Source organism: Abramis brama (assembly GCF_963993115.1).
Source record: "Abramis brama genome assembly, chromosome: 23".
NCBI classification, from domain to species: Eukaryota; Metazoa; Chordata; class Actinopteri; order Cypriniformes; family Leuciscidae; genus Abramis; species Abramis brama.
Genome location: NC_139985.1, coordinates 9058642 through 9084677, shown reverse-complemented (window position 1 = coordinate 9084677; position 26036 = coordinate 9058642). Strand labels below are relative to the sequence as shown.

Sequence of the window (26036 nt, the reverse complement as noted above, 5' to 3'; positions counted from 1 at the left end):
GATTGACTCAATTGGACTTAATTGAGAAGGCATGCTTGTAGTCATTAGGGGACTGATTACAAATACCTTAAATTGTAGTTTCTCTTCAGCGACTGTTTATCACACACTCCTCTGTCCATCATGAAAGCTCCTGGCCTTAAAAGCAAGCGGTGCGCGGCATCTAGAAGCTCCATAGCAAGAACCAGAGGACACGCTGCGTCCATGTACACGGTCCGACAACAACAGGTGTGTTTTATAGGTCCACAAATGACTAAACAACATTAGTTGAAAATGACTGCACATAAAACTGAATTCCACAGATCAACCAGGCAGCAGTGAGACGCGTCCATGAGTCCAGGGGTGTAAGCAGATATTTGCTGCAGAGAGTGGGGTTAGAGGCCGCGCGCCTCTCCTGTTTCAGCCGCCACAGGATCATCACGCGGAGGGACATTCTGGAGGCCTGGAATCAACTGAGACGCCGCAGAATTCCAGCCGCTCTGGCTGGCGCCTGAACATCGAGTCTTTTTAATCGAAGCTTTTAATGTATAACCATTTTAGTTTATTTGTAAATATTTATTTCTTGAAATAAAAAAAATAATTTTGTTAAACTGGCCCATGTTTGCTTATTGTATACTGGCGTATACATTGCTGCTGGACATCGCCACTTATTAGACCTCATATTGCTTCTGAATTTTTCTATGATCTTAATTTTACATGTGTAGAGTCTCATTAAAAAAAAAAAAAAAATTGCTGGAGTCTATAGCGGTTAAATGTTTATTTTTATTTTGTTTGCCTTTAAAGGTTGAGTTTGAATGTGTGCTGTTAAAGGGGTAGTTCACCCACAAATGAAAATTCTGTCATTACTCATCCTCATGCCTTTCCAAACCGGTAGGAATTTTGTTCATCCTTGGAACACAAATGAAGATCTTTTTGATGAAATCTGAAAGTTTTCTGTCTCTCCATTGGCAGCTGCACTTGATGCTTCAAAAAATGTATAAATAGATTGTTGTGGTAAACAGAAGCTCAAAGCAGGTTTCCCTTGGCATGAGAGAACCAATGAGGTTCATTGATTCTCGTGTGTTACGCAGCACATTTGAGCTTCTGCAAGAGGTTTGTTCTCGCATGTCAAGCAGGTTTGGTTGAGCTTCAGTAAGGTTTGCTGTATAGTTTATGTGAATAAAAGCCTAAATTCAAAGTGTCTCTTCAACATTAATTATACTTAGTTATAACTAACAAGTTAACTAAACCACTCTATGGATTAGTTTTACAATCTCTCTATGAACTTTTTGAAGCATCAGGTTGCATAGCTGCAGTGGGACAGAAAGCTCGATTTACCTCATCAAAAAGATCTTCATATTTGTTCCGAAGATGAACGAAAGTCTTAAGGGTTTGGAACTAGGCTACATGAGGAGTAATTTAATTTTTTTTTGTAAAATTAATTAATTGGTTGGACCTACTGATCGTGAAAGAAAGGAAAATATCGTTCAACAAGATCTACAGACTGAACGTTTATTTCTTAACATGAATCAATCTTGTTCACAAAATGAAGCAGACAAAAGAATTATGAACTTGTAAACTGATATTTTGTGTACACAATTTAATGAGGCAAGGACTTTTTCAGAGACTATTAATGTTTTCTTTTTCTTTGGCTCGATAACATTCAGCTATTGACAATGATTCATCGATCGACTACTCAAAATACACTGTATTGTTCGCCACCTATTGTCACAACTGCATAAAGGGCTAGTAAATGAATCTTTTTACTGAACCAAATGATTCGAGTCACAGGGATGAACCAAACCCCCCTCACTAGACTCGCACGAATCACTGAGAGAGAGGTGTTCTCAAATCGTCAAACAAACCGCCTCTGCGTTTCATTCAAGCTAGCCTCATCTGACACCTGTGGTGTTTATTATCGCATCCCTTCACGTTTGGAAATGAATATTTGATTTTTCATCATACGTCTTTCCCACTCTAATTCTCAACGTATGCGTGTCGTACTGAATGATGGACAACGGAAAGGTAACTTATGCATATCGTTTCCTATGCGTTGTTGTCCCAGCTACTAATTGTAGGATTGTTTGTTCTGCCGTTTTTGTTGCTAAGTAATAAATACCTTGTCAGTAATGTTTTTTAAATGGCCTATACCTATTTGAGAGTTTGAAATATTAAGCATATTTGAGAGGCATAGGAAATTAAGTCAAAATATAAGTCAACTATTATTATATTTCTGTTCTGTGAAGATGACAATCAACAGTCTACATCTCTCTCCATGTGCCCGCTCCCAGAGATTGATCACTGTTAAAAGGGCCTTTTGAAAGGCTCTTTAGGGCACAGATTAAAGTCCAGCATGATCTGCAGTAAGTATCTTGCTTTAATCTACAGAGACACATTATTGTAATGATGGATTAGTTCCAAACAGTGCTGCTTATTTCTAATGCCATTCCACTTCATTATGAAGATCAAAACAGCCCTGAAATTAAATATTAGGTCTGTTTTATTAATAGTGGTAACAATAGCCCGGAGGATGCATTTTCTCAATCTTCAGATTTGTATTCAACTAAAATGAAAAAATATTTTTCAGTCTTTCGGTCTTGGTACAGATAAGGTTTAAGCTATTTCAGTTACAATCATTCTGTATTATGTCTTTGCACAGGCATTTCTGAATACTAAAGGAAGAAGAGGACCTCAAGAATTTCAGAGATTCATGACCTGAAGCAAGCAGTACCATCATGGGATGCGGCACATCCATTGCCGTTGAGAACCAAACACGACCCTCTGAAACGGGTAAATATTGATTCTTTATCCCTATTGCTTTAATGTGATTTGCAATATAGCTTAACCTCTTTTTCCTCTCCCCTTTGCAACAACCCTGGTTTCAACAAGTTTGCATTATTTATTTGTTGAAAAATACTGCTCTAGTTCTGGTTCTGTTTTTCAACCCCCAAGGCTTTACTCAAATTATTCAATTTAATTTAATCACCTCTCACACAGATGGCTCCGTCAAGCAGCCCAGCCCAGCTCTGAGTAAGGCACTTTCTTCAGCATCTGTCATCACTGTCTGTGTCCCATTTGTGGCTATAAAGAAGTACTAGTTGGCATGAATGCACAATTTCACCAATGTAGAAATGTACTTTTGGAAGTACGAACTAGATTAGTTTTTTGAGATAAAGCAGCAGCCAGTATGACTTTTGTCAGGTTTAAATCCAGTTTGCATAAACCCACAAATGTTATTTTTGTGATCATTTAGAATAAATATAATGAATGAGCAATTATCCCATCCTTCTCGAACACAGCTCATCATTTCTCTATGGGTGTGTATTCTCTAGCAATGCCTTGTCTCTGACGTCTGTTTTGTGTTCTTTCTCCTTAACTGCTCCTTGCACTTCTTTAATTAGCACCTGTGATATTGACCCCCTGAGACAAGGTTTATTTTTAGCAGTCTTTGCACTCAAGTGTTCAGTAAAAGATCCAAGTGTCCCTGTACCGAGAGCTGTATGGGCATTAAAGAATGATGATGATAGCATGGTAATGTGAATCTGATAAGACAAATGAAAATCAGCTGTACCAATAGTACATCTTTGCAGGGTTGCTATTGTGGACTGGTTTTAATCATTTATTTTTAATATATCTGTATGTGAGCATTCAAGAAATTATTAAATCTTTCCCGGACATACAGCACTACATCCGCCGTGTTGACATTGTCCTTTGATGTTTATGTTCTCTTTACTTTACTCAGGTTTTGTTAAACAAGTATAATTTAACCGTGAGGAACACCTTTTTTATATACCGAAGCACTTACATTTACACTTAAAAAAAAAAATTCCCTGCCATTTTTAATTTTTTAACTTTTTGAATCTGAAAGTTCTGCCGCTCCCATTGCCCCATGGGATAGAAAAGTGTCCAATGGTTGCACATTTACGAAACTCAGAGCAAGTAGTAGATCATCCCAGGTCTTGTTTCATGCCTACTGCATATTTAGACATATTATTGCTTTTGCATATTAAGTATGGACGTATGCATATTTGGATGCAGGTAGAAATGAGTGATTTTTCCTTATTAGAATACTCAAATCAGCTATAAGTTTTTGCTTTTAAAAACTGGCACTTGTGGTGCATTGAAAACCCCCATTGCCTGCATTTCCCATTTAGTATATGTCTAAAAACTGTCGTTACACAACTATAGCTTCAAGGATTGTTTACATCAGCCACTTGCGTTCTTTTTGTGTTCTTAACATATTTAGCCATAAAAGCTGCTATACTCATCCAGCGTTGGTACAGACGCTATGTTGCCCGCCTGGAGATGAGAAGACGCTATACGTGGAACATCTTTCAGTCCATTGAGTATGCAGGGGAACAGGACCAGCTACAGGTATAAAAACACTTGGTTCTTATGGCCAGTTCACACATATAAAAACAAATCAACCTATAACTCACTTTGCTCTTAAAGGAATAGTTCACCCAAAGATGTTGTCGTCATTTTCATTTTTGTGTGACTTTCCCTTTAATAAACTTGCACTGATGTTGTTTAAATGATGATGCTGTTGTTGTTTATTCTATAATGATATTAAAATTGTGCTTTTCTACTAAATTAATGGATGGTTCATTATGACACGAGTTTGCATCTTTTTCATTTTCATAGCTCTCCAGTTTCTTCAGTTTCATGTTGGACAACTTCACACAGATAAATGGGAATGGACCAGGTAACGAATGAAGTGTTGTATATAGATACAAATTTTGTATTAATAGGCTTCTTTCCTTAAAGGTAAAGTGTGTAATTTTTGCATTGCCAATGTCTAAACAATTCAAACGCTCCCATTTGTTATTGGCCGGAAAAACAGTCCTCTGAACTCACTCTATTGGTTGATCCATGGTGGTTTGTCAGGCTATATTGGTTTGATACTGCTAAATAGATGATTTTTATTTCATTATCATCTGAATTTGGCTGTCCCTCAACACACCTTTGGAAAGCCCATGGTACTTGTGATTTTGCATCAAACAGTCTCCCTCTTGAGGATTACACACCTATCCTTTCAGTGATTCCAAAAACACACTATATGGAGACACAGTTGCTTAGCAACCTTGGGAGATCCCATTTTGAGTTGTGGTAATGCAGAGAGAGCCAGAAATGCAGCATCCAGCCTCCACAGGCGGCTGTCCAAAGTGCAGAATTACACAAGACAATTAGTCCCATCTTTAGTCAAGCAGCGGAAACCCAAATGAGCTCACAGAGAAAACAGTAGGAGAAGCTTGAGAGAGACTCTGCATAGAATGTTCTTACAATGTTTTTGAAGAAAGTACTGAAAACTTCATGGGCACAAATAGTCAATTGTTTTACCCAACTGAATGTTCTTTTCACTATTTTAGATTCTTCACATGGGGGTTCTTTGCTTTAGCCTGTGATGATACTAGATTGACTTTTAATCAGTTCGCATTGAGTAGCAGAGAGTACACACGACTAGTCTTGTCAGGTAATCATGTATCTAGGGCTTGGATTGGATGGATTTCAGGTTCAGCTTCTTGTTTCTGTGGCTCTTAGAATGATTAGTATAGGAATTATGTTATTGTAGTATAATAAAGTGTATCTTCAGGTTTAATATTGAAAGGTCTAGTTTTGTGCGCTGAGCAGACAAGGCAAGATTTTTTTTAAATGTTTTGAAAGAAATCTCTTATGCTCACCAAGGCTGTATTTAATGTGATCAAAAATACAGTAAAAACAGTAATATTAATGTAAATTATCCAAATTTAAAGTAACTGTTTTCTATTTCATATATTTTAAAATAATTTATTCCAATGATGGCAAAGCTGAATTTTCAGAAACATCATTCAGAAATCATTATAATATGCTGATTTGCTGCTCAAAAACATGTTTTATTATCATTGTTGAAAACTGTTGTGCTGCTTCATATTTTTGTGGAAATGTGTTTTTAAGGATTCTTTGATGAATATAAAGTTCAAAAGAACTGTATTTGGCTGAATTTTGTAATACAAATATCTTTACTGCCACTTTTGATCAATTTAATGCATCCTTGCTGAATTAAAGTATTAATTTATTGGTAACACTTGATTTAGGATCCAATTCTCGCTTGTCAGCACCGATTAGCCTCGTGGGCAAGTGCACCAACATGTAGCGCCGTTGTGCTTCGGGCAACTCGAGTTCGAGTCCCGGCTTGTGGACCTTTCTCGATCCCGTCCCCCCTCTCTCTCCCACCTCGCTTCCTGTTTAGCTACTGTCCTATCCAATAAAAGGCAAAAACATCAAAAATAAATTGTAAAAATATATATATATAGTTGCTTATTAGCATGCATATTTACTAGGATATTAGCTGTTTATTAGTACTTATAAAGCACATATTAATGCCTTATTCTGCATGACCATATTCTAAATCCCTTAACCCAATACCTAAACTTAAATAGGGCCCATCAACTGTTTGGTTACAAACATTCTTCAAAATATCATATTTTGTGTTCAACAGAAGAAAGAAAACCGAACAGGTTTGGAACGAAAACAGAATTCATTTTTGGGTGAACTATCCCTTTAATATTGCTTGTTTATCAGTAGCAATCTAAGGAAGCAGGGAATGATTTCCAGTAGATGTTGGTTAAATCAAGGTTAGAAAAAATAATGCTACATTTGCTCTCTCTTCAATACAAACATCTGTTCCTGAAATTCAAGTCTCTCTGCATAAATTTATGGGAAACACTGCAAATTTACATTTTCAAGAATGACACAATGGGTCAGCTCTCCTCAAATCCCTGTGCAGGGCCAGACGCCATGCAAATTGAAGTATGGTACATTGTGTTATAGCACCGTGTGTGCTGGGTATTTTGATGGGCAATCAAAATAGGCCTTTCATAATAGACTCCGGGTTGAGAATTAATCATTTATTTAATATCTGAAGACTGAAACAGATATTGCCTGTCCGCCTGTATTGATGTTCCCGTGTGCTCATTTTGCCACATGCCCAGCCATGCTTAACAATAACACAAACCTTTTGATGTTCCAGAGTGTTCCGTGATTCACATTTACATTAATTTATCAGACTGATGTTTTTACAGGTTATACTAATGGATAGTTCTCACATGATATGTTAATTGGGGAGGAAAGAAGGTTAAAAATTGTATGCGGAAAAGTGGGTTGCTTTATCTCCTATAACCAACGATGACTATTTCCTTTTAGTTTTTCATTATTTTTAGTGTCATTTAGCCTTTTCTACTTCATTTTAAATGGTTTGTTTGACTAATTCGATGACTAAATATTCCAGAGATGATGCATTTTCCATTACCCTTTCCACCATTCAAGTACCACAAAATTGTTTTGCGATTGCTTTGCTGTAACACCTATTCATACTAAATAAGTTGAATGTGACACTTATTGTATATGATTCTTATATTATACTTCCCATATGGTCATGACAGCAGCCATGTTCTGTTTCCTCCAGACTTGATCTCTCACCTCCTGGACTCTGTGGTTGACCCTTTAACTGAGGAGGTCAGGCAGTTGAAGTACGAGCAGATTGTGGTGCCGGAGTCGTACAGCGGCCCTCATCTCTCCTTCCCGCTGAGCGTGACTGATACCAATGCCCTGCTCTGTGCCTTTAAAGAGGAGCAGGTACAACACTATAAAACTTTCACTAATCGTCTGAACAAATATGAGCCTTCTGGCAAAAACCAAAATCATCTTGTGCATTATTTAGCTCTGTCTAGCAAACATGAAATGGTTTACAAATTGTGCTATATTATATATGCTATATCATACCTTACATTCTCAGAATGCTTTTTTTGATGTTTCAGTTAACACTGAACGACCATTGCCGAATGTGCAAGGCAGATACTGTATATAAAAAATAAAAATAGGTTTTCTATTTTAAAATGGAATTTATTAATTTTCATGAATTTTCAGCATCATTACTCCAGTCTTTATTGTCACATGATCCTTCAGAAATCATTATAATATGCTAATTTGGTGCTCAAGAAAAAATTCTAATTATTATCAATATTAAAAACAGTTAATATTTTTGCGGAAACAGCAATAGATTTTTTTTCAGGATTTTTTGATCAATAGAAAATAAAAAAACAGCATTTATTTTTAAATATATATTTTTTGTAACATTATAAATGTCTTTACTGTCACTTGATCATTATCATGTGTCCTTGTTGAATTAAAGTATTAAATATTTTTAATAATTGACCCCAAACTTTTAAACGGTACTGTATATATATATTTTCAATAGTTTTTTTGATAAACAGTATCTAAACATAAGCTTAATAAAAACTTGAAATATTTTTCTGCTATTATAAACATTTAACTATTTTAGGAGCTGCAAACAAAGTTAATGCGTTGACATGCAAATGTATGACTACATCTCATTTTCAGACTCTTCATGGGAAATATGTGCTGCAGTTACTATATGAAACAAAGAAGTTCTTGAAACAGATGCCAAACGTCATATACCTGTCGACGTCCTATGCCAAAGAGATAACTATCTGTGGTGAGACGCAACGTATTTAGTAAAATACTAGAATATTAATTTAAATGCAGTTGATATTTCTATAGAATCCATATCTGATAAGTTGCAGCAGTGCATTTGAGATATGTGCTAAATTTCCGATATCTTGCTTAGGAAAAAGTGATGGCAGCATGAATGAATGAGTGTTTATTTATTTTGCACTTCATAAAGCACTTCACTGTACCTCAATGGGCTCATCACAGCCAACCTGCACAATTTCATACTCGACAGTGCTCCAGATTAAATTAGAACAGAAAAGCATGCATGAATAACTGAATTCCCAACTTGGAATATTCTAAAAGACATTACGTTATACTATTTTGCATATTTTCATCACTGATCCCAATATTTGATTTTTATTCCTTGGAATGATAAACAGCCTTTATATGCCGACTTTTCTCTTTCACACAGGCGATCTGCATGGTAGCCTGGATGACTTACTGCTTATATTTTACAAGGTAAATGCAGATTGATTGTTTAGATGTAGAATATCATTTCTAGTGATTGCATTTCACATATTGGTGCAGAGGTAATGTACCTAAGCAAAGCCAGAGAATAAGTTCATTAAAGCCACTTGGGCATCACTGGTGACTTATTTAAGATGTATTGCCTTATTACTCAGAATGGTTTGCCCTCCGCGGAGAACCCCTACATATTCAATGGAGACTTTGTGGATCGAGGAAAGAAATCTACAGAGATCATCATCATTCTGTTTGCCTTCCTACTGCTCTACCCCGATCACATGCATCTGAACCGAGGCAATCATGAGGACCACATCATGAACCTCAGGTAACATGCTAGATCACACATTCAAATGGTTACTGAAGGTATGACTTAATAAACCAAACAAAAGCTCTTCCATGGTCAATGCATCCTGTCGGTGAAAAACGAAATGGTACACCGCCAGTAGGACGCCCTCAGAAAGCAATCTTTTTTTTTTAAACTGATTTAAAAAAAAATCATATCTGTTGGTGAGTAACTTCTTTATCTTCTTGCAGATACGGATTCACAAGAGAAGTCATGCAGAAGTACAAGGTAGATTTTTATGTGTGCTTAAGGTTGGTGTTTTATGCAAAACAAAGAGGTTGAATGTGTAATAATCTTTTGATTATAGCAAAGTTTTATTTACACAAAAGTAAATTTTATTTTAATCCTTAAGGCAGCTGAAAAGGAAAGCCTTAAACTCTCTAAATTATTTGAAATATATATTCATCAACTATATATATATATATATATGTACGGTATATACTGTACACTTGTGTCATTTTTAAGTGTGAGGTTCACTTCTGAATATTAGACATTACTGCCATCTACTGGACATTTAAATTAATGTTTAGTCATTTTTCCTGATCTTTCAATAGACTCATGGCAGGGAAATCCTTCAAGTGTTTCAGGATGTGTTCAGCCTGCTTCCTCTTGCAACTGTCATTGACAACAAAGTCCTTATAGTTCATGGTGGCATATCGGACAAAACTGATCTGGACTTTCTGAGCACTGTTGAAAGACATAAAGTAGGTCTTTTTTTTGTCTTTGATGGATTTATAGTCTTTCTTCATACATAATAAAAATAATTTCAGTTTAAAGGTATAGTTCTTGTGTATTTATTTATTTATCTGGTAAGCATCCATGTAATAAGCAGAATAATGTAAAAAGGACGATCCCTTACGTGTACATGGTACAGGTGAAGTCTGCTCTCAGGGTGCCCAAACGCAGCATTGATGATCTCAGCGTCCGGGCCTGCAGTCGCAGCAGCAGCAGACACAGCAGCAGATCCAGGTTAGACAGCCCTCGCGCCTCAGGCCGCACCAGTCGCGCCTCCCGCAGGAGGAAGAAGCACTGCACCAAGCAGGGCAGCTGCTCCTCATCTTCATCCTCATCTTCTTCCTCCTCATCATCCATGTGCTCCCCCCGTGTCTCGTCGCGAAACACTCCACGCCGACCTCCTCCTTCCCCCAGTCTGCCGAGCCCCACCGATGTGCTCCAGGTCCCCTTCTTGGACTCCTTCGTCTCCCTGGAGCCGCCCGAGCCGCCCCGAGAAGAACTGGAATGGCAGCAAGTGAGTTGAAACGGTTCTTGTTTTTGTTGGTGAGAGTGTGTGACAAATAGCTTCTATCTTGGATGTGAAACCGTTCTGCCTTGGAAATCCATTTGGCGTAAAGCTCCAGTACATAATATGACTCAGTTTGTTGGAGTCATTTAAAACTGTTCTGAGATGCAAGAATTTTGAGCTTCCACAAAAAATGTGTTTATGAATTATAAAAGATTTTTTTGTGAAATCGAGAACCACATAGCCAAGTTAACTGGTAACGCTTTACAATAAGGTTTCATTTGTTAACATTAGTTAATTTATTAACTAACATTTATACATTTTTACTGTATTAGTTAATCTTTGTTAATGTTAGTTAATATAACTAACTAATTGTTCATTGTTTGTTCATGTTAGTTCACAGTGCATTAACTAATGATAACAAGTACAACTTTTGATTTTAATAATGTATTAGTAAATGTTGAAATTAATATTAACTAAGATTAATAAATTCTGTAGAAGTATTGTTCATTGTTAGTTAATGTTTACTAAAGTAGTTAACTAATGTTAACTGATGAAACCTTATTGTAAAGTGTTTCCTTTTTCAGGTCTGGAAAACTGATGGAAAGTTATGGAAAAATGACTGTAGTATTTCTATAGGCAATATAGAATGTTCGGTAAAAAGTGTAACCGAATGTTCAATTCTAAATTGTTCTAAAATTATTTTTTTGAGTCCTATTATAGACATTTTTAACAATGAACACATGATCATAATTTGTCTGATACAGGTTGTCGATATCCTTTGGAGTGACCCTAAAAATCATAATGGCTGCAGTCTGAACTCTTTCCGTGGTGGAGGCTGTTACTTTGGGCCGGACGTGACCCAGACTCTGCTGCAGAAACACGGCCTCTGTCTGCTGATCAGGTCACATGAGTGCAAACAGGAGGGCTATGAGCTCTGCCACAATGGTCAGGTGAGCATGAGAAACATAATCCATTTTGTCATTATGCCAACATCACTTCTTATACTTTTGTAGTGAATTTATCTTTACGAATATATATATTTGCATGCATCCAATTTCCCATAAAAGAGATGTTACTGTCCTGTAAACATGGTAAAAAAAATTATTTGCGAACAGTACATTTGCAAATGGATAACCTCAAATCAAACAGACTTGGATGAAAGACCACAACCCTTCAGTTTTGAGCTCAAGTCTTTAAACTCATACTGTATATTTTTAGTACTAGAATTATTTTCAGCAATTGTCTTCCTTTTATCCAAGGTTATCACTATTTTCTCTGCATCTAACTACTATGAAGAGGGCAGTAACCGTGGAGCGTATATCAAACTGGGCCCTGAACTCGTCCCACGCTTCTTCCAGTATCAAGTCAGTCGAAGCACCAGAAAACTCACCCTCCATCAGAGGTAATCTAACCCGCTCACTTCCTTCAGTAACAAATTGGTGCTGAGTATATGAATTTGTGTGTCAGGTTATGAAGAAGTGTCCCCGTTTATCAACGTATTTGTTTTAGGGTTCGTGTTGCAGAAGGTTCAGCACTCAGGGCTCTGAAAGAGAAGCTGTATGCTCACCGCTCTGAGCTGATGGCTGCCTTTCAACAGTATGACATAGACAACACAGGTTGTTATATTATATTATATTATATTTAGTGCTGTCAAATTGATTAATCGTGATTAATCGCATCTAACATAAAAAAGTTTTTGTTTACAAAATATATATGTGTATATATTATATATATATACACACACACACAGACATTTGCAATTAATCGATTTGACAGCACTAATTACGTTATATTATATAAAGTAATCTGTTGTTTTATCTGTCTTTTATCAGGCCGCATCTCCACTAGCGAGTGGGCTCAGGTGGTGGAGTCTGTTCTGCGATTGGATCTACCGTGGAGAACCCTGCGCCCACGCCTGGCCCGTCTTGGTACGGATGGCAACGTGGAGTACAAATCCTGTTTCGAGGACATCAGCCTTGGAGAGCCCATCCCTCCGGTCAATATCTTAATCATCTATATTTATATTTTGCCTGTAAGGGTAGGCGATATGACCCAAATCTTACTGTATATCACAGTATGAGTAAATATATATCATGTTACTGTAACATTATATGTCACTTTATAATCATTTCAATTTAATTTAAAAAATGGTTTATATTTTAATAACCATGTGGTAAAATATTTTTTTGAACGGCTAGCAATAGCAAGTTAGCTTTGAAAGCATGAGATCCCATCCTCCCTTCAGAGTGTCTCCAAAGCCATGCCTCCATCAAAACAAATGAATGCACACTGCAGAGTTTACTAAGCGTTACAAGACGAGAGACAGCGTTAAACTACCTCATGTCTCAAAGCACATAACATTACAATAATAATGAACGTAAACAACTTAAAGAGCACTGACCTGTATCACCTGACTGCTGCAGATTAATTTCAGCGTTGATAGTGTTGCCATTGAAACACAAATTCGAGTCACGAACCACTCCGAGTATAACGTCAAGGGTTTCCATCTCTAACAAATGACTGTAGTTATGGCGTGAACACAGCATAAGCTCATTGTTTTGGTAATTGTACCATGGCATTCGGACCGAATTCAATGATTGGACGAACATTTTATGGGCCTACGCCTTCCACAGATGATATGTATATACATATAAATACATTTAGACCTTAACTTAGTGATTGCTATCAGGATGTGAAGAGACTTTCAATCAGCATAACAAAAAAAATCTGGAACAAATCACCTACCTTGCCTTTAATGCTTATATTTGGGTAATCCAGTGAATTAAATACTATATACAGTGAGGAAAATAAGTATTTGAACACCCTGCTATTTTGCAAGTTCTCCCACTTAGAAATCATGGAGGGGTCTGAAATTGTCATCGTAGGTGCATGTCCACTGTGAGAGACATAATCTAAAAAAAAAAATCCAGAAATCACAATGTATGATTTTTTAACTATTTATTTGTATAATACAGCTGCAAATAAGTATTTGAACACCTGAGAAAATCAATGTTAATATTTGGTACAGTAGCCTTTGTTTGCAATTACAGAGGTCAAACGTTTCCTGTAGTTTTTCACCAGGTTTACACACACTGCAGGAGGGATTTTGGCCCACTCCTCCACACAGATCTTCTCTAGATCAGTCAGGTTTCTGGGCTGTCGCTGAGAAACACGGAGTTTGAGCTCCCTCCAAAGATTCTCTATTGGGTTTAGGTCTGGAGACTGGCTAGGCCACGCCAGAACCTTGATATGCTTCTTACAGAGCCACTCCTTGGTTATCCTGGCTGTGTGCTTCGGTCATTGTCATGTTGGAAGACCCAGCCTCGACCCATCTTCAATGCTCTAACTGAGGGAAGGAGGTTGTTCCCCAAAATCTCGCAATACATGGCCCCGGTCATCCTCTCCTTAATACAGTGCAGTTGCCCTGTCCCATGTGCAGAAAAACACCCCCAAAGCATGATGCTACCACCCCCATGCTTCACAGTAGGGATGGTGTTCTTGGGATGGTACTCATCATTCGTCTTCCTCCAAACACGTTTAGTGGAATTATGACCAAAAAGTTATATTTTGGTCTCATCTGACCACATGACTTTCTCCCATGACTCCTCTGGATCATCCAAATGGTAATTGGCAAACTTAAGACGGGCCTTGACATGTGCTGGTTTAAGCAGGGGAACCTTCCGTGCCATGCATGATTTCAAACCATGACGTCTTAGTGTATTACCAACAGTAACCTTGGAAACGGTGGTCCCAGCTCTTTTCAGGTCATTGACCAGCTCCTCCCGTGTAGTTCTGGGCTGATTTCTCACCTTTCTTATGATCATTGAGACCCCACGAGGTGAGATCTTGCATGGAGCCCCAGTCCGAGGGAGATTGACAGTCATGTTTAGCTTCTTCCATTTTCTAATGATTGCTCCAACAGTGGACCTTTTTTCACCAAGCTGCTTGGCAATTTCCCCGTAGCCCTTTCCAGCCTTGTGGAGGTGTACAATTTTGTCTCTAGTGTCTTTGGACAGCTCTTTGGTCTTGGCCATGTTAGTAGTTGGATTCTTACTGATTGTATGGGGTGGACAGGTGTCTTTATGCAGCTAACGACCTCAAACAGGTGCATCTAATTTAGGATAATAAATGGAGTGGAGGTGGACATTTTAAAGGCAGAATAACAGGTCTTTGAGGGTCAGAATTCTAGCTGATAGACAGGTGTTCAAATACTTATTTGCAGCTGTATCATACAAATAAATAGTTAAAAAATCATATATTGTGATTTGTGGATTTTTTTTTTAGATTATGTCTCTCACAGTGGACATGCACCTACGATGACAATTTCAGACCCCTCCATGATTTCTAAGTGGGACAACTTGCAAAATAGCAGGGTGTTCAAATACTTATTTTCCTCACTGTATATCAGAGGTAATGAATCTTAATTGATATATTTCTCTTTTTATTTGGAATCTGATGAAATTGTTCTAAAAAATAGTAGTAAATAGTGAAATAGTAAATAATAGTGAAACTAATATTATAAAATGGATAGCTGCAACTCTAAACTCTGATTGGTTGAGTCATTTGAAGCTATTGCAGAACAGGCAATATGAAATATTTGGTAGAATATAGGATTTATTTTTTAATAAAAACTTGATTTTTTGTTTTTAGGTAACACCAAACTTGGCTGAAACTCTTTATAGGTATAGAACTGACCTAGAGATAATATTTAACATCATTGATAAGGATCACTCAGGTTAGTGTCACTGCTTTCCTGTTTGTTCAATGAGATTTTAATGCTGGTTATTGTGTGCCGATCATAACCCACTTCTCCACGCTCACGCGCAGGTCAGATTTCCATCGAGGAGTTTCGTCAGACCTGGAAGCTCTTCAGTTCTCATTTGGGGGTCGCTGTGAATGACCAGGCGATCGACGACATGGCTCGAAGCATAGACTTTAACAAAGATGGCAGCATTGATTTTAATGAGTTCCTGGAGGCTTTCAGGGTGGTTCATAAACTGGATGTCAAAGAGCAGCAGCAGGGTTAATTCTGCATGACCAGATCACAGACAAGACAGAATTCCAAATCATTTTTGGCACTTCATCTTTATTTTTTATTTTTTTAACATCTTATGGACACAATAAGCAGTTACTCATAGTACATAATCTTACGCTGTATACCAGGATTTACATTTTTAATAAAGGTAAGCGGTTTCAATCTTAGTTTTGTGATATAAGTAACTAAATAAATGTGTAATAAAATGTTAAAATATGATGAAAATGCGGGGATAAATGCAGTCACAGCTATTGTGTTGCACTGCAATTCACAAGGGCAGAATAATTGTTTAGCAGTGCATAACCCTATAATTGTGACTTCACTTTGAGTCGTGAGTCATTCTGTTGTAGATATTTCTCTGATATTAACCTCTCTGTTTGCATCTTGTGCATGGTTTACAACGTAACATCTATTATTAACAAACTTAAAATGTCAATTTATACCATCACCAGACCTTATTTAAAAATGTTAAGGGTTAAAATAGAGGGGGCATTTTTTTTTTTTTTTTTATAAATGTTGCTGTGTTTCCTGGTGGAAAACTGGCAAGACACACAAAAAAACATTCCTTACTTTTATATTCTGTAGGAAATTTTAGTTTTTTTGTCCACTGGTTAATTACCAATAATGGCGCATACTTCATTTAGATTGGTTATGTAAAGACTGAACCCCCTTGTATCCTGCTTTATAGATTTGACTAACTACATAACATTTAATTATTCAATTGAACAATATTTTGTCGTGCAACATCCTATAGTAAATTAGCAAAATTCCAAAGGATGGTCAGTTTTCCTTTAACATGTAAATGTTAATGCCATAAATCTAATCACATTTAATATCTTTACACATGTAGTGTTTGGTACAGTGTTTAGTTTTTCCAGTTTGTAAAGACATCATTACTTTGTCTACCCGCTTATCTACAATTGACAAAAACTAAAAATATAAAGATATGTTGCATTAGCATCTAACTGAAGCAAAATATGTTTAAATACTAAAATTGCTCAAATTAAAATGAATGAAAAAAAATGAAATATAAATATATATAAAAAAATATAGATACTATAATAGTATATTATTAATACTAAAGAACACTGATATTCACACAGGTAAAAACAAAATACATTTTTGGGGGGGTTTTATGCAGTGTTTTCATCTGAAGTCATCTGAGCTGACTTGCTGTTACTCCTCTTAACAAGAAGAAACATACTGTCTGTTTCTGTTTTCATCCTGTTTTGAAGAGGAGTGTCCAGGAGGTTTTAAAGTCCTGTTATTCTGTTTCATGTCTCCTCCCCTCTCCTCTCCCTTCCCCTCATCGTTTTACTCCACGTGCTCAAGACCACTCTCTAAAGTTCAGTTTTCCTTCGTGATCTTCATCTACAGTCGGACACTCTCAGGATTTCCACAGCTTCTTTTATACGGTGGAATTTGCTCAATCATGCTAGGTTGGAGAGGTGCACTGCTGTGTGTTTGTTTGTCCCAGCTATGGACACTAACTCCAGGTACACTATCATGATAATGTGTTGTAATTGACATTGTATATTGATTGAGATAGAGGTCATAGGAAAATGTATCTGCATGTGTATTAGTATTTCTGATGGTTTTCACTTAGGCGTTGCCGATAAAGGCTGCAGTGGTTTCGGGCACTTGGAAAATGGGCGTACGTTTTTCCGGTATGGAGGATTGTTTGTTACCTTCACCTGTAATCCAGGATTCCGGATCCACGGTTACCGTACGAGCAGCTGTGTGTCTGGACAGTGGGCCAGAGACCCACCGTTGTGTGTGGGTTAGTGAACTCATGTGTTTTGTAGATACTTGTGACTATATACAAAATTCTTTACTATGACATTTATCAATGAAGCAGATGAGATTTGTCAAGAGCTAAAGCTAGGTAAAAAATAACCTACAATATTTTATAGGGTCTCTAATATAGTATTGATACTTACAGCCATACCATAAGTTGTTCTGTACTCCAGCGTCAGGATGCCCCAGCCCTGGCGATCTCCTGCATGGCAGGACTATGGTGTCTGAAGATGGATCTCTGGCCTTCTTTAGCTGTGATGCTGGATTTAGTTTGTTTGGATATGCGCTGCTTTACTGCAAAGGGAAAAGCTGGAACGGCACTAAGCCTGTCTGCAAATGTATGTCATCTGAATCAAGCATATAAAACTGTTTGATCTATTACTATATGCCTTATTTATGCCTATGCTTTTAAATCACTGCTGCAGTGACTTCATGTACAACTGACCATCTGTTTGTTCTCCTTATGGTTTGCTTTTTGGTTCTTACAGTAGCTGATATCATGAGTGTTCTTCATTTGAAGCAAGAATCATCACATGGTCCCGTCTCAGCGCAGGGCCGTGATGTTCCTACAAATCTAAAAATTCGCTTACATAGCCATTTAAACACCCTCGCAATCACTGCTCCCAAGGATGCTTTTCTCAAATCAGCATTGCTTGAGGTCCCTCATATCAGACTTGACTTTACAGATAACAAGCAGAAAAATATAAGAAAACCAGGAGAGAAAAAGCCCTCAAAGAGTCTATTGTTTGACAAAACACTAGATAGTGGAAGGGCTGAGCCAATCTTCAACCCTGTAAACTTCAAGGATCCAATCGGGAACTCCGATCTTCGGAAACCTGTGCCAATGACATCTACCAATGTCAACATAATGTCATTAGTCAGTTCCTTTCATGAATCCTCATTTTTAACCACCACCACACAAACCAGCTTCGTTACCCCAGTGATGGACACTCAACAAATCAAGGTCATGGATCAGACATTTACTGAAACACCATACAGAAGAAATAAAAAACCTCATCAGTCCACGCTTGGTACAGACAAACTATTTCAAAGAGCCTTAGTCACTACAGCTGCTGAGACTTTACCAGAATACATCAAAAATAATTCACACTGGACATCAACTACACCTGCAACAAACATCAACACACTGGGCACAAATGACCTTCTACAGTCAAGGACTTTCTTCACAAAAGATCCATATGCAGCCCCCACTGAGAGTTTTGCACCTCCAACAACAAGCTATCCTGGTTTCATGGTGTCTAAACATGAGTCTGTTTCCTCTACCTGCAGAGAACTCTGTGAACAAAGACCAGACCTCCAGGAATCATCTCCAACACTAGAACATACATCATCTAGCATGACGGTCTTGACGACGGCTACCCGACTAATGTCTGGCCTGCTTCCGAAGGCTCAAACTGACGTTCATAACTTTTCTGACATTACTGATGATGGTCAAGTAAATGAAAGAAACAATCATAGTGACCCCAAACAAACTTTTGGTCCTCCAGTCTGGAAAGATCTTCCAAGGTTTCCAACAAGGAAACGTCGTCCAGTATGTCCCTACCCTCCATTTCCTTCTCACGGAACATTCTACTTTCGGTCGATAAAGAATCCCGACCCGCTTCAGTATAAGCATTATATTCAATATGCCTGTTACCCTGGATACACCTTGACCAATGGTGATGTTTACAGCTATTGCCAACACAATGGACATTGGAGTGGCCAAACACCTCTCTGCTTAGGTAAGATACGACACATACAGTATTAGAACTAAATATGTAGAAAGTTATTTTTGCAGGATAAAATTGAAAATACATTTTTAACATTAAATGCACAATCTGAAGACAGTGAAAGTGCAACATTATATAGTGCACACAACATTATTTTTACATTTATTCTGTTATCTATGGAAGCCCATTTCCACCACATAGAAATAAATAATGATTTGGTAAAATCGAAATAACATATCTTTTAAAAGTCGTAATTGACAATAAAACATTTTTGTCATAATTTCAACTTTCATGTCATAAATATGATTTTGTATCTGATAATTTCAGCTTTATATCTACTAATTATGACTTTTTATGTCATAATTTTGATTCACCAAAGCATGACTTTTTTTCTTATGAAGAGGAAATGGTACTCTGTATTTATCAGGAACATTTCAAACAATTCATCCTAAGGAGAGAATGTTTATTTATTTATTTATTTATAGATTTATTAAATCCTTTATTAAGGATTTATTTAACAGGGTTGTATCACATGCTCACTGAAGACATGAAAATTGCTAGGAAGATTTATTGTTCATAAGCCTGTTTATGTGCTTTTATTGTATTGGTGCTTTTTACCATACTGATTCCTTCCTGTCTTCCCTCACACACACTCCAATCTTACATGTCTGTAGATATGACATCTGTGTAATATCCTGCTCATCTCTCCTCTAAGCAGGTGATAGGCATAAATGTTCAACACAGATGGCCTCAGAATGGCTTTAAATGTCATCAGACACATCTGGGAATATGTGTTTACCTATAGGTTTTGACCTCATGTGTTCTGTTAAACACATTATCTTATTTTAAAAATGCACATGAATGTATATTCTTATTGAATCAAATTAAGTTTACCACTGTTTAGTGGGCTGTTTCTGTTAAACAAAGTGTAATTTTCAAAATGATGTAATTGTCAAAAGTGTTTCCTGTCTACACAAGGTAAATTCATTAGGTCGGAGGATATGTAAACCACTGCGGATGTGGGATTTTATTCTCAGCAGTGAGCAAATCATGTCCTGTTCTCTAAACTTAAACCATTTGAAACTATATATATATAGTTTCAAGTATCACTTTCTGTTTCAAAAATATATATATATACACACACACACAGTGTATCTATATTATTTGAAACTATATATATATATATAATAGTTATATATAGTTATATTAATAAATCTTATATTATTAATAATATATATTAATAAAATAAACTATATTATTTGAAAGGGACCACTCTATTTGAAAGGGATCCACTCTTCCTCTATACCAGTCTATCACTTTCTGTTTCAAAAGCATTTAAAAAACTTTTTTCTCTGTTCAGTGGCTTGGATCATCCTTTTTTTTTTAACTAGTTAGATCTTAATTTCATCATAGTATGTTTATTTTAATTGCAGAGTTAACTCCTTGCTCCCTAAACAACGGAGGATGCTCTCAGATCTGTCATGTTAATGAACAGAATCGTGCCCAGTGTCTTTGTGAACCAGGGTTCCTGCTTCTGGAGGACCAGCGCACCTGTCGAGGTGAGAGAGGAACTACATGCACGTTTAATCTTATCTATTGACTGTGGTATCATTACCACTGCAAAACGACCACGGAATAGCATTCTTTCGACAGCCAGACTCCAGTGATTATAGGTTTTCCACTTTTGGAATGGCGGCTTACTCTTTTTCTTTTTTCTTTTTTTTGTCAAGAGGTGCTCTTGACACCAGGTTAAAAGCTTGTTTACGCATCCTTGACCTGTGTGTCTTAGATTTATGGTTTTGGTTTGCAAACCAGCTGTGGTGTGTCCATTCAGCCCTGAATGCCTTCAAGACTCAACATCACCCTCTGGTGTCACCCCAGAGCATTGAATTCTTGACCCATATCAGGCTGTTAATTAGACCTAAAAGACAAGCTACAGCATGTGTGTGTGGTTCACACTGTGTTTTAAGAGTTGTCCAACATAAGGATGAAAAGACAATATACATTAAGTTTCCAAAAAGGGTGTTTTCACATGCCATAGAAGAACCATTTTGGGTTCCTCAAATAACATTTCAGTGAACAGTTCTGAAAAGAAAAATTTTTAGTGTGAAGAACATTTTAATAATCTGAAGAACCTTTTTACTATAATATCTAATATAATCCACTATAATAAACCTTTTATGCAGGAGAAAGGTTCCATGGATGTTGAAGGTTCTTCATAGAAACATGTTTGCTTGGTCCGTTGTTTGTTTTTGCTTGTCGCGTTGAGAGGTTAAGTGTAAAGGTTGAGAGGTCCATCTGTCACTGTTTTCCATGTTCGTAGAGTTAGTTCATGTACATAGCTTTTATTTTTATGGCGGGTGCTGGTGTTTTGCTTGCGTTCAGCCAATCAGCGTAAACTTACGTCACTGGTAGTTCCTATAGTGCTGGGTTAGACCCTACTCTGAAGTAGGAGCTAATTTAGTTCCCCCAAAAGGCATTCCTAGAACTAAAATAATTCCCAGTTCCTGCGGTGCGGACACTCCGAAAAGCAGATACTTCAGCCATTAGTTCTAGGAACTATGAAAAGGTTCCTCCGGTGCGAAGGCCCCTATAGATGCCGATAAAGAACCTTTAATTTTAGAGTCTACACATGAAATACAGAGTGCTTAAGGTTCATTTTATGAGTTTTAGCAGTTAATGGACTAGTCTAAGATTTTAAGGAATATCACTCTATGAATGCTTAAACAGGTGGCCTGTGTTCTATTCAGACAAACTGGATCTAAGTGCACTACTTGCATACACAAAAGTATATGTGAAATAATTATGACAACTTTATGACAAATTTAAGATTTTGCGATGCAGCATGCAAACACTTACCTGTGTTTTCATGTGTGATGAACAGCACGTTTTGAAGGCCAAATCCTTTTCATTTTGTAATTTCTTCTGTCACTTACACCTGATATTAACATCCATCTCTGTGATCTGATCACAAGTGATCAACTGATCACTAAATACAGGTGTAAACAGAGTTGAAAAAATGTTGTGCTCCAAATTCCAATAATTCTTCTTTGCATAGCTGTACAACTTTTGTTATCCCTTTTGTGCTCATCCTGACAAGTAATGTTTGCTTGGGTGAGTGTGTATCTGTATACTTGGTCATGCATCTGCATATATTAAATATATTGGAATGTGTTTGATATCAATCTTCTTCATCATTGTTTGTGTCCATGTGTTCATTCATGCACATGCTAGTACTTGTTGCAAGTATGTGTTCTGGTCTTTTCATGTGCCTGTCTGTGGTATTTATAGATCTGGACGAGTGTGTGGAGGAGTTGCACCGGTGCCAGCAGGTCTGTGAAAACACCTTGGGCTCATACAGGTGCAGTTGCAGTCCAGGGTTTCAGCTTTCTCCAGACAGGACATCCTGCTCTGGTGAGTGAATTAGTGTCTGGTGTGATACATTGCCAATGACACAACCATTTTTAAAGTTAAAATGTCATTTGGCAATATATATCTACACAGGTATATACAGTATATATATATACAGTGTATATATACAGTCTTGATGTAGTTAAAGGGTTAGTTCACCCAAAAATGAAAATTCTGTCAGTAATTACTCACCCTCATGTTGTTCCAACCGTGTATATAGTCCAAGTGACTATAGTCCAAGTGACTATATTAAGTGATCGTTAATATAGTCCAAGTGACTACAGTGGCTTAATCTTAAGTATATCAAGCGACGAGAATACTTTTTGTGCGCACAAACAAACAAAAATAACGACTTTATTCCACTATTCATTTCCTTCTCTCTGGGCCTCGTAGTGTTTTTGCGCTGCGCGTCTGTGTTGCACGTCATCACGCATCACACACATGACCAGCGTCGGCCAATAGTGAGCCTACGTGGTGACATGTAACACAGACGCGCAGCGCAAAAACACTACGTGAACCAACTAGAGGCCCAGAGAGAAGGAAATGAATAGTGGAATAAAGTTGTTATTTTTGATTGTTTTTGCGCACAAAAAGTATTTTCGTTGCTTAATATACTTAAGATTGAGGCACTGTAGTCACTTGGACTATATTAACGATCTCTTTAATAACTTTTCTGGGCCAGCAAGTTTCGGTCACCTAGCAGCCTATGGAGAAGTGATCCAGCACTCAGATTTCATCAAAAATATCTTAATTTGTGTTCCGAAGATGAACGAAGGTCTTACGCGGTTGGAACAACATGAGGGTGAGTAATTACTGACAGAATTTTCATTTTTGGGTGAACTAACCCTTTAATTTTAATATTTCTACTTTCAGATGTAGATGAGTGCCAGCATGTTGGTAGGGCTCTCTGTGCATTTGGTTGCATTAATACGCCAGGCAGTTTCCAGTGCTTGTGTCCCGAAGGGTACCAACCGGACAGCACCAACAGACAGTGCATAGGTCAGACTTTACATATCTTTAATTTATCTTAACACTGGTGGACAGAAGCAGATATGTCTTAAGAGGTCGTAAAGTCTTATTTACACTGATTTGTAATACACAGGCTTACTACTGTATATGTAGACTAATACCAGGAAACTTAAAGGGATAATTCACCCAAAAATTAAAATTAAGTCATCATTTACTCACCCTCAATTTGTTCCAAACCTGTATGAATGTCTTTATTTTCAATATTCTTAAAACATCTTGGTTGAACTATTCCTTTAAGGCCCATTCACACCAAAAACGATAGCTAAAACAATAATGATAAAGATATAGTTCTAAAAATCATTCTAAATAAAAAATAAAAGCAGAGTCTACACCACAAATATATCAGTAACAACACAGAGAAACTATATCGTTGGATTCACATTCATGATTATTTTTTTCCATTTATAAACGATAAAACAATGACAGCCAATCAGAATCCATCCTGCTTTAAATAGCTCAAGCATTTAAATCGGCAGACTGACAACACTCCTTTTTTAATGTTAGAAGTCTTTTAAATATTATTTACAGTCCCTCCCCACCCGACATACCAGAGATTTTAATATCACTTGATGAAAAAGCCTTTGATTGGGTGGAGTAGGACTATCTCTTCTGCACTCTAGGAAGATTTGGATTTGGCCCCAATTTCATATCATGGGTTAAAATCCTCTATTCCTCCCCAATGGCTGCAGTTCGCACCAATAATAATTGATCTGCCTTATTTAGTTTACAAAGAGGCACCAGACAATGCTGCCCGCTGTCTCCACTTTTTATTTTCCATTGTAATCAAGCCACTTTTATTAAAGGAATTCATAAAAGGGAATATGGAGTGTAAAATCTCACTCTATGCAGATGACGTAGTTATATTTATCAGATCCTTTGCCTTGTCTCCCTAAATTATTGAACATATTGGAAAGATTTAGTGGGATATCTGGCTACAAAATACATTTTCAAAAAAGCGAATTAATCCCAATAAATGCAGCTGCTACAGGTATTTCTTTCAATTCGATTCCTTTTAAAGTTACCACAAACAAGATTAAATATTTGGGAATCTGGGCTGCATACAATTGCAAGGACCTCTATAAAGCTAACCTCCTGCCCCTGGTCTGAAACGGGATATCAAATGGTGGGACCTGCTGCCCCTCTCTTTAAGTGGAAGAATTAATACAATTAAGAAAAATAAGATTAAAAAAAATTCTAATAAGAAAAATATTCATATTTAACATGTTACAGAGTAAAATTCTAGCTTCCGGCTTTCTGGTTTTGGCCGGAAACTAGTTATTTTACTTTATAAAGTTTTAAATATGAATATTTTTCTTACACAAACTCATCATATTTCTTCAGAGGGCCTTTATTAACCCCCTGGAGTCATTTAGAGTTTGTTTATGATGAATGGATGCACTTTTTTTGAGCTTCAATCTGTTGATTGCAATCCACTGCCATTATCGAGCCAGGAAGAGCCCCTTTAAGAGCTGCATAGATGATTTCTAAGATAATGAATATTGAGATGTGTATTTTTTTTATTTTAAAAGTTGTATTTTCTGGTTTGTTTGTAGACATTAATGAGTGTGAGGAAACCGAGGTCCTCCAGCAACAACAGTTGCACACGTGCGAGTGGAAGTGTTTGAATCTGCCAGGTACTTACAGATGTATCTGTCCTCGTGGATACAGACTGCACCCTAATGGAGCCCAGTGTGAAGGTCAGCACGCAAACATGCATACCCTGCCACTGGCAGCACAGACTGATGCATGCATATATACACAACCAAAATATGTGCAGTTTTTCAATGAGAGATGAATTCTTGCTGTTAAGTGTTCTTCCTTCTGATATTTGTCAGATGTCAATGAGTGTGAGCTGAAGAACGGCAGCTGTTCTCACCTCTGCATCAACCACAGAGGCAGCTTCAAATGTGCCTGTCCAGAAACACACCGAATATCCCCATACAACCGAAAAAACTGCCAGCCAATAGACACACACACACCAGCTCCTCGCACTGAAGAGGACTGATCTCATTTATTTGTCTTGTTTTGCATACAGTATTGTATTTAATTATATTGTGTATTTAATACAACATATTTTGTATTTCTTCACCCACATGTATGAATAAAATAAGAAAATATATATTTGGAATAATAAGTTTGTTTTTGAAATAAGTCTCACTGTACACTATGGTATTTATTATTATAAAGTTCAGCTTTGTTATTCCTTAAAGGGTTAGTTATTAGGGATAGTTAGCTATTGGCCAGCATCACACGCATGACCAGCCCCGGCCAATAGTGAGCCTACGTTCTGACGTACAACCCAGAAGCCTGTGCTGTTACACTATGTGAACTCAATCAGAGGCCCACACAGAAGAAAATGAAAAGATGAACGAAAGTCTTACAGGGTTGGAAGTTGGAACAACATAAGGGTGAGTAATTACTGACAGAATTTAAATTTTTGGGTGAACTAACCCTTTAACAAGAAAGTGGTAATCTTTACCAGCCTCTTACCCTGCC

General features: G+C 37.2%; 1 protein-coding gene across 4 annotated transcripts; it reads left to right on the top strand.

Annotated features, from left to right (window-relative positions):
- The first annotated feature begins 1843 nt into the window (after window positions 1-1843).
- Window positions 1844-25641, top strand: LOC311074907 (serine/threonine-protein phosphatase with EF-hands 1-like). Of its 4 annotated transcripts, XM_084101871.1 has the most exons (18): window positions 1844-2001; window positions 2636-2766; window positions 2974-3006; window positions 4223-4350; window positions 4621-4681; window positions 7421-7590; window positions 8356-8470; window positions 8900-8946; window positions 9111-9277; window positions 9487-9523; window positions 9850-9999; window positions 10170-10544; window positions 11303-11488; window positions 11798-11940; window positions 12048-12154; window positions 12371-12534; window positions 15189-15273; window positions 15366-15948. In XM_084101871.1, exons 2-18 carry the CDS (start codon window positions 2712-2714, stop codon window positions 15563-15565), a joined length of 2223 nt encoding a protein of 740 aa, XP_083957997.1. In that variant the 5' UTR covers window positions 1844-2001; window positions 2636-2711; the 3' UTR covers window positions 15566-15948. The 4 variants fall into 4 exon arrangements, with proteins under 4 accessions (XP_083957997.1, XP_083957996.1, XP_083957995.1 ...); XM_084101870.1 differs by lacking the exons at window positions 1844-2001; window positions 2636-2766; window positions 2974-3006; ... (12 more) ...; window positions 12371-12534; window positions 15189-15273 and adding exons at window positions 16951-17069; window positions 17180-17353; window positions 17544-17708; ... (4 more) ...; window positions 25094-25237; window positions 25376-25641 and having other exon boundaries at window positions 15563-15721; XM_084101869.1 differs by lacking the exons at window positions 1844-2001; window positions 2636-2766; window positions 2974-3006; ... (12 more) ...; window positions 12371-12534; window positions 15189-15273 and adding exons at window positions 16906-17069; window positions 17180-17353; window positions 17544-17708; ... (4 more) ...; window positions 25094-25237; window positions 25376-25641 and having other exon boundaries at window positions 15563-15721.
- The last annotated feature ends 395 nt before the right edge of the window (window positions 25642-26036 follow it).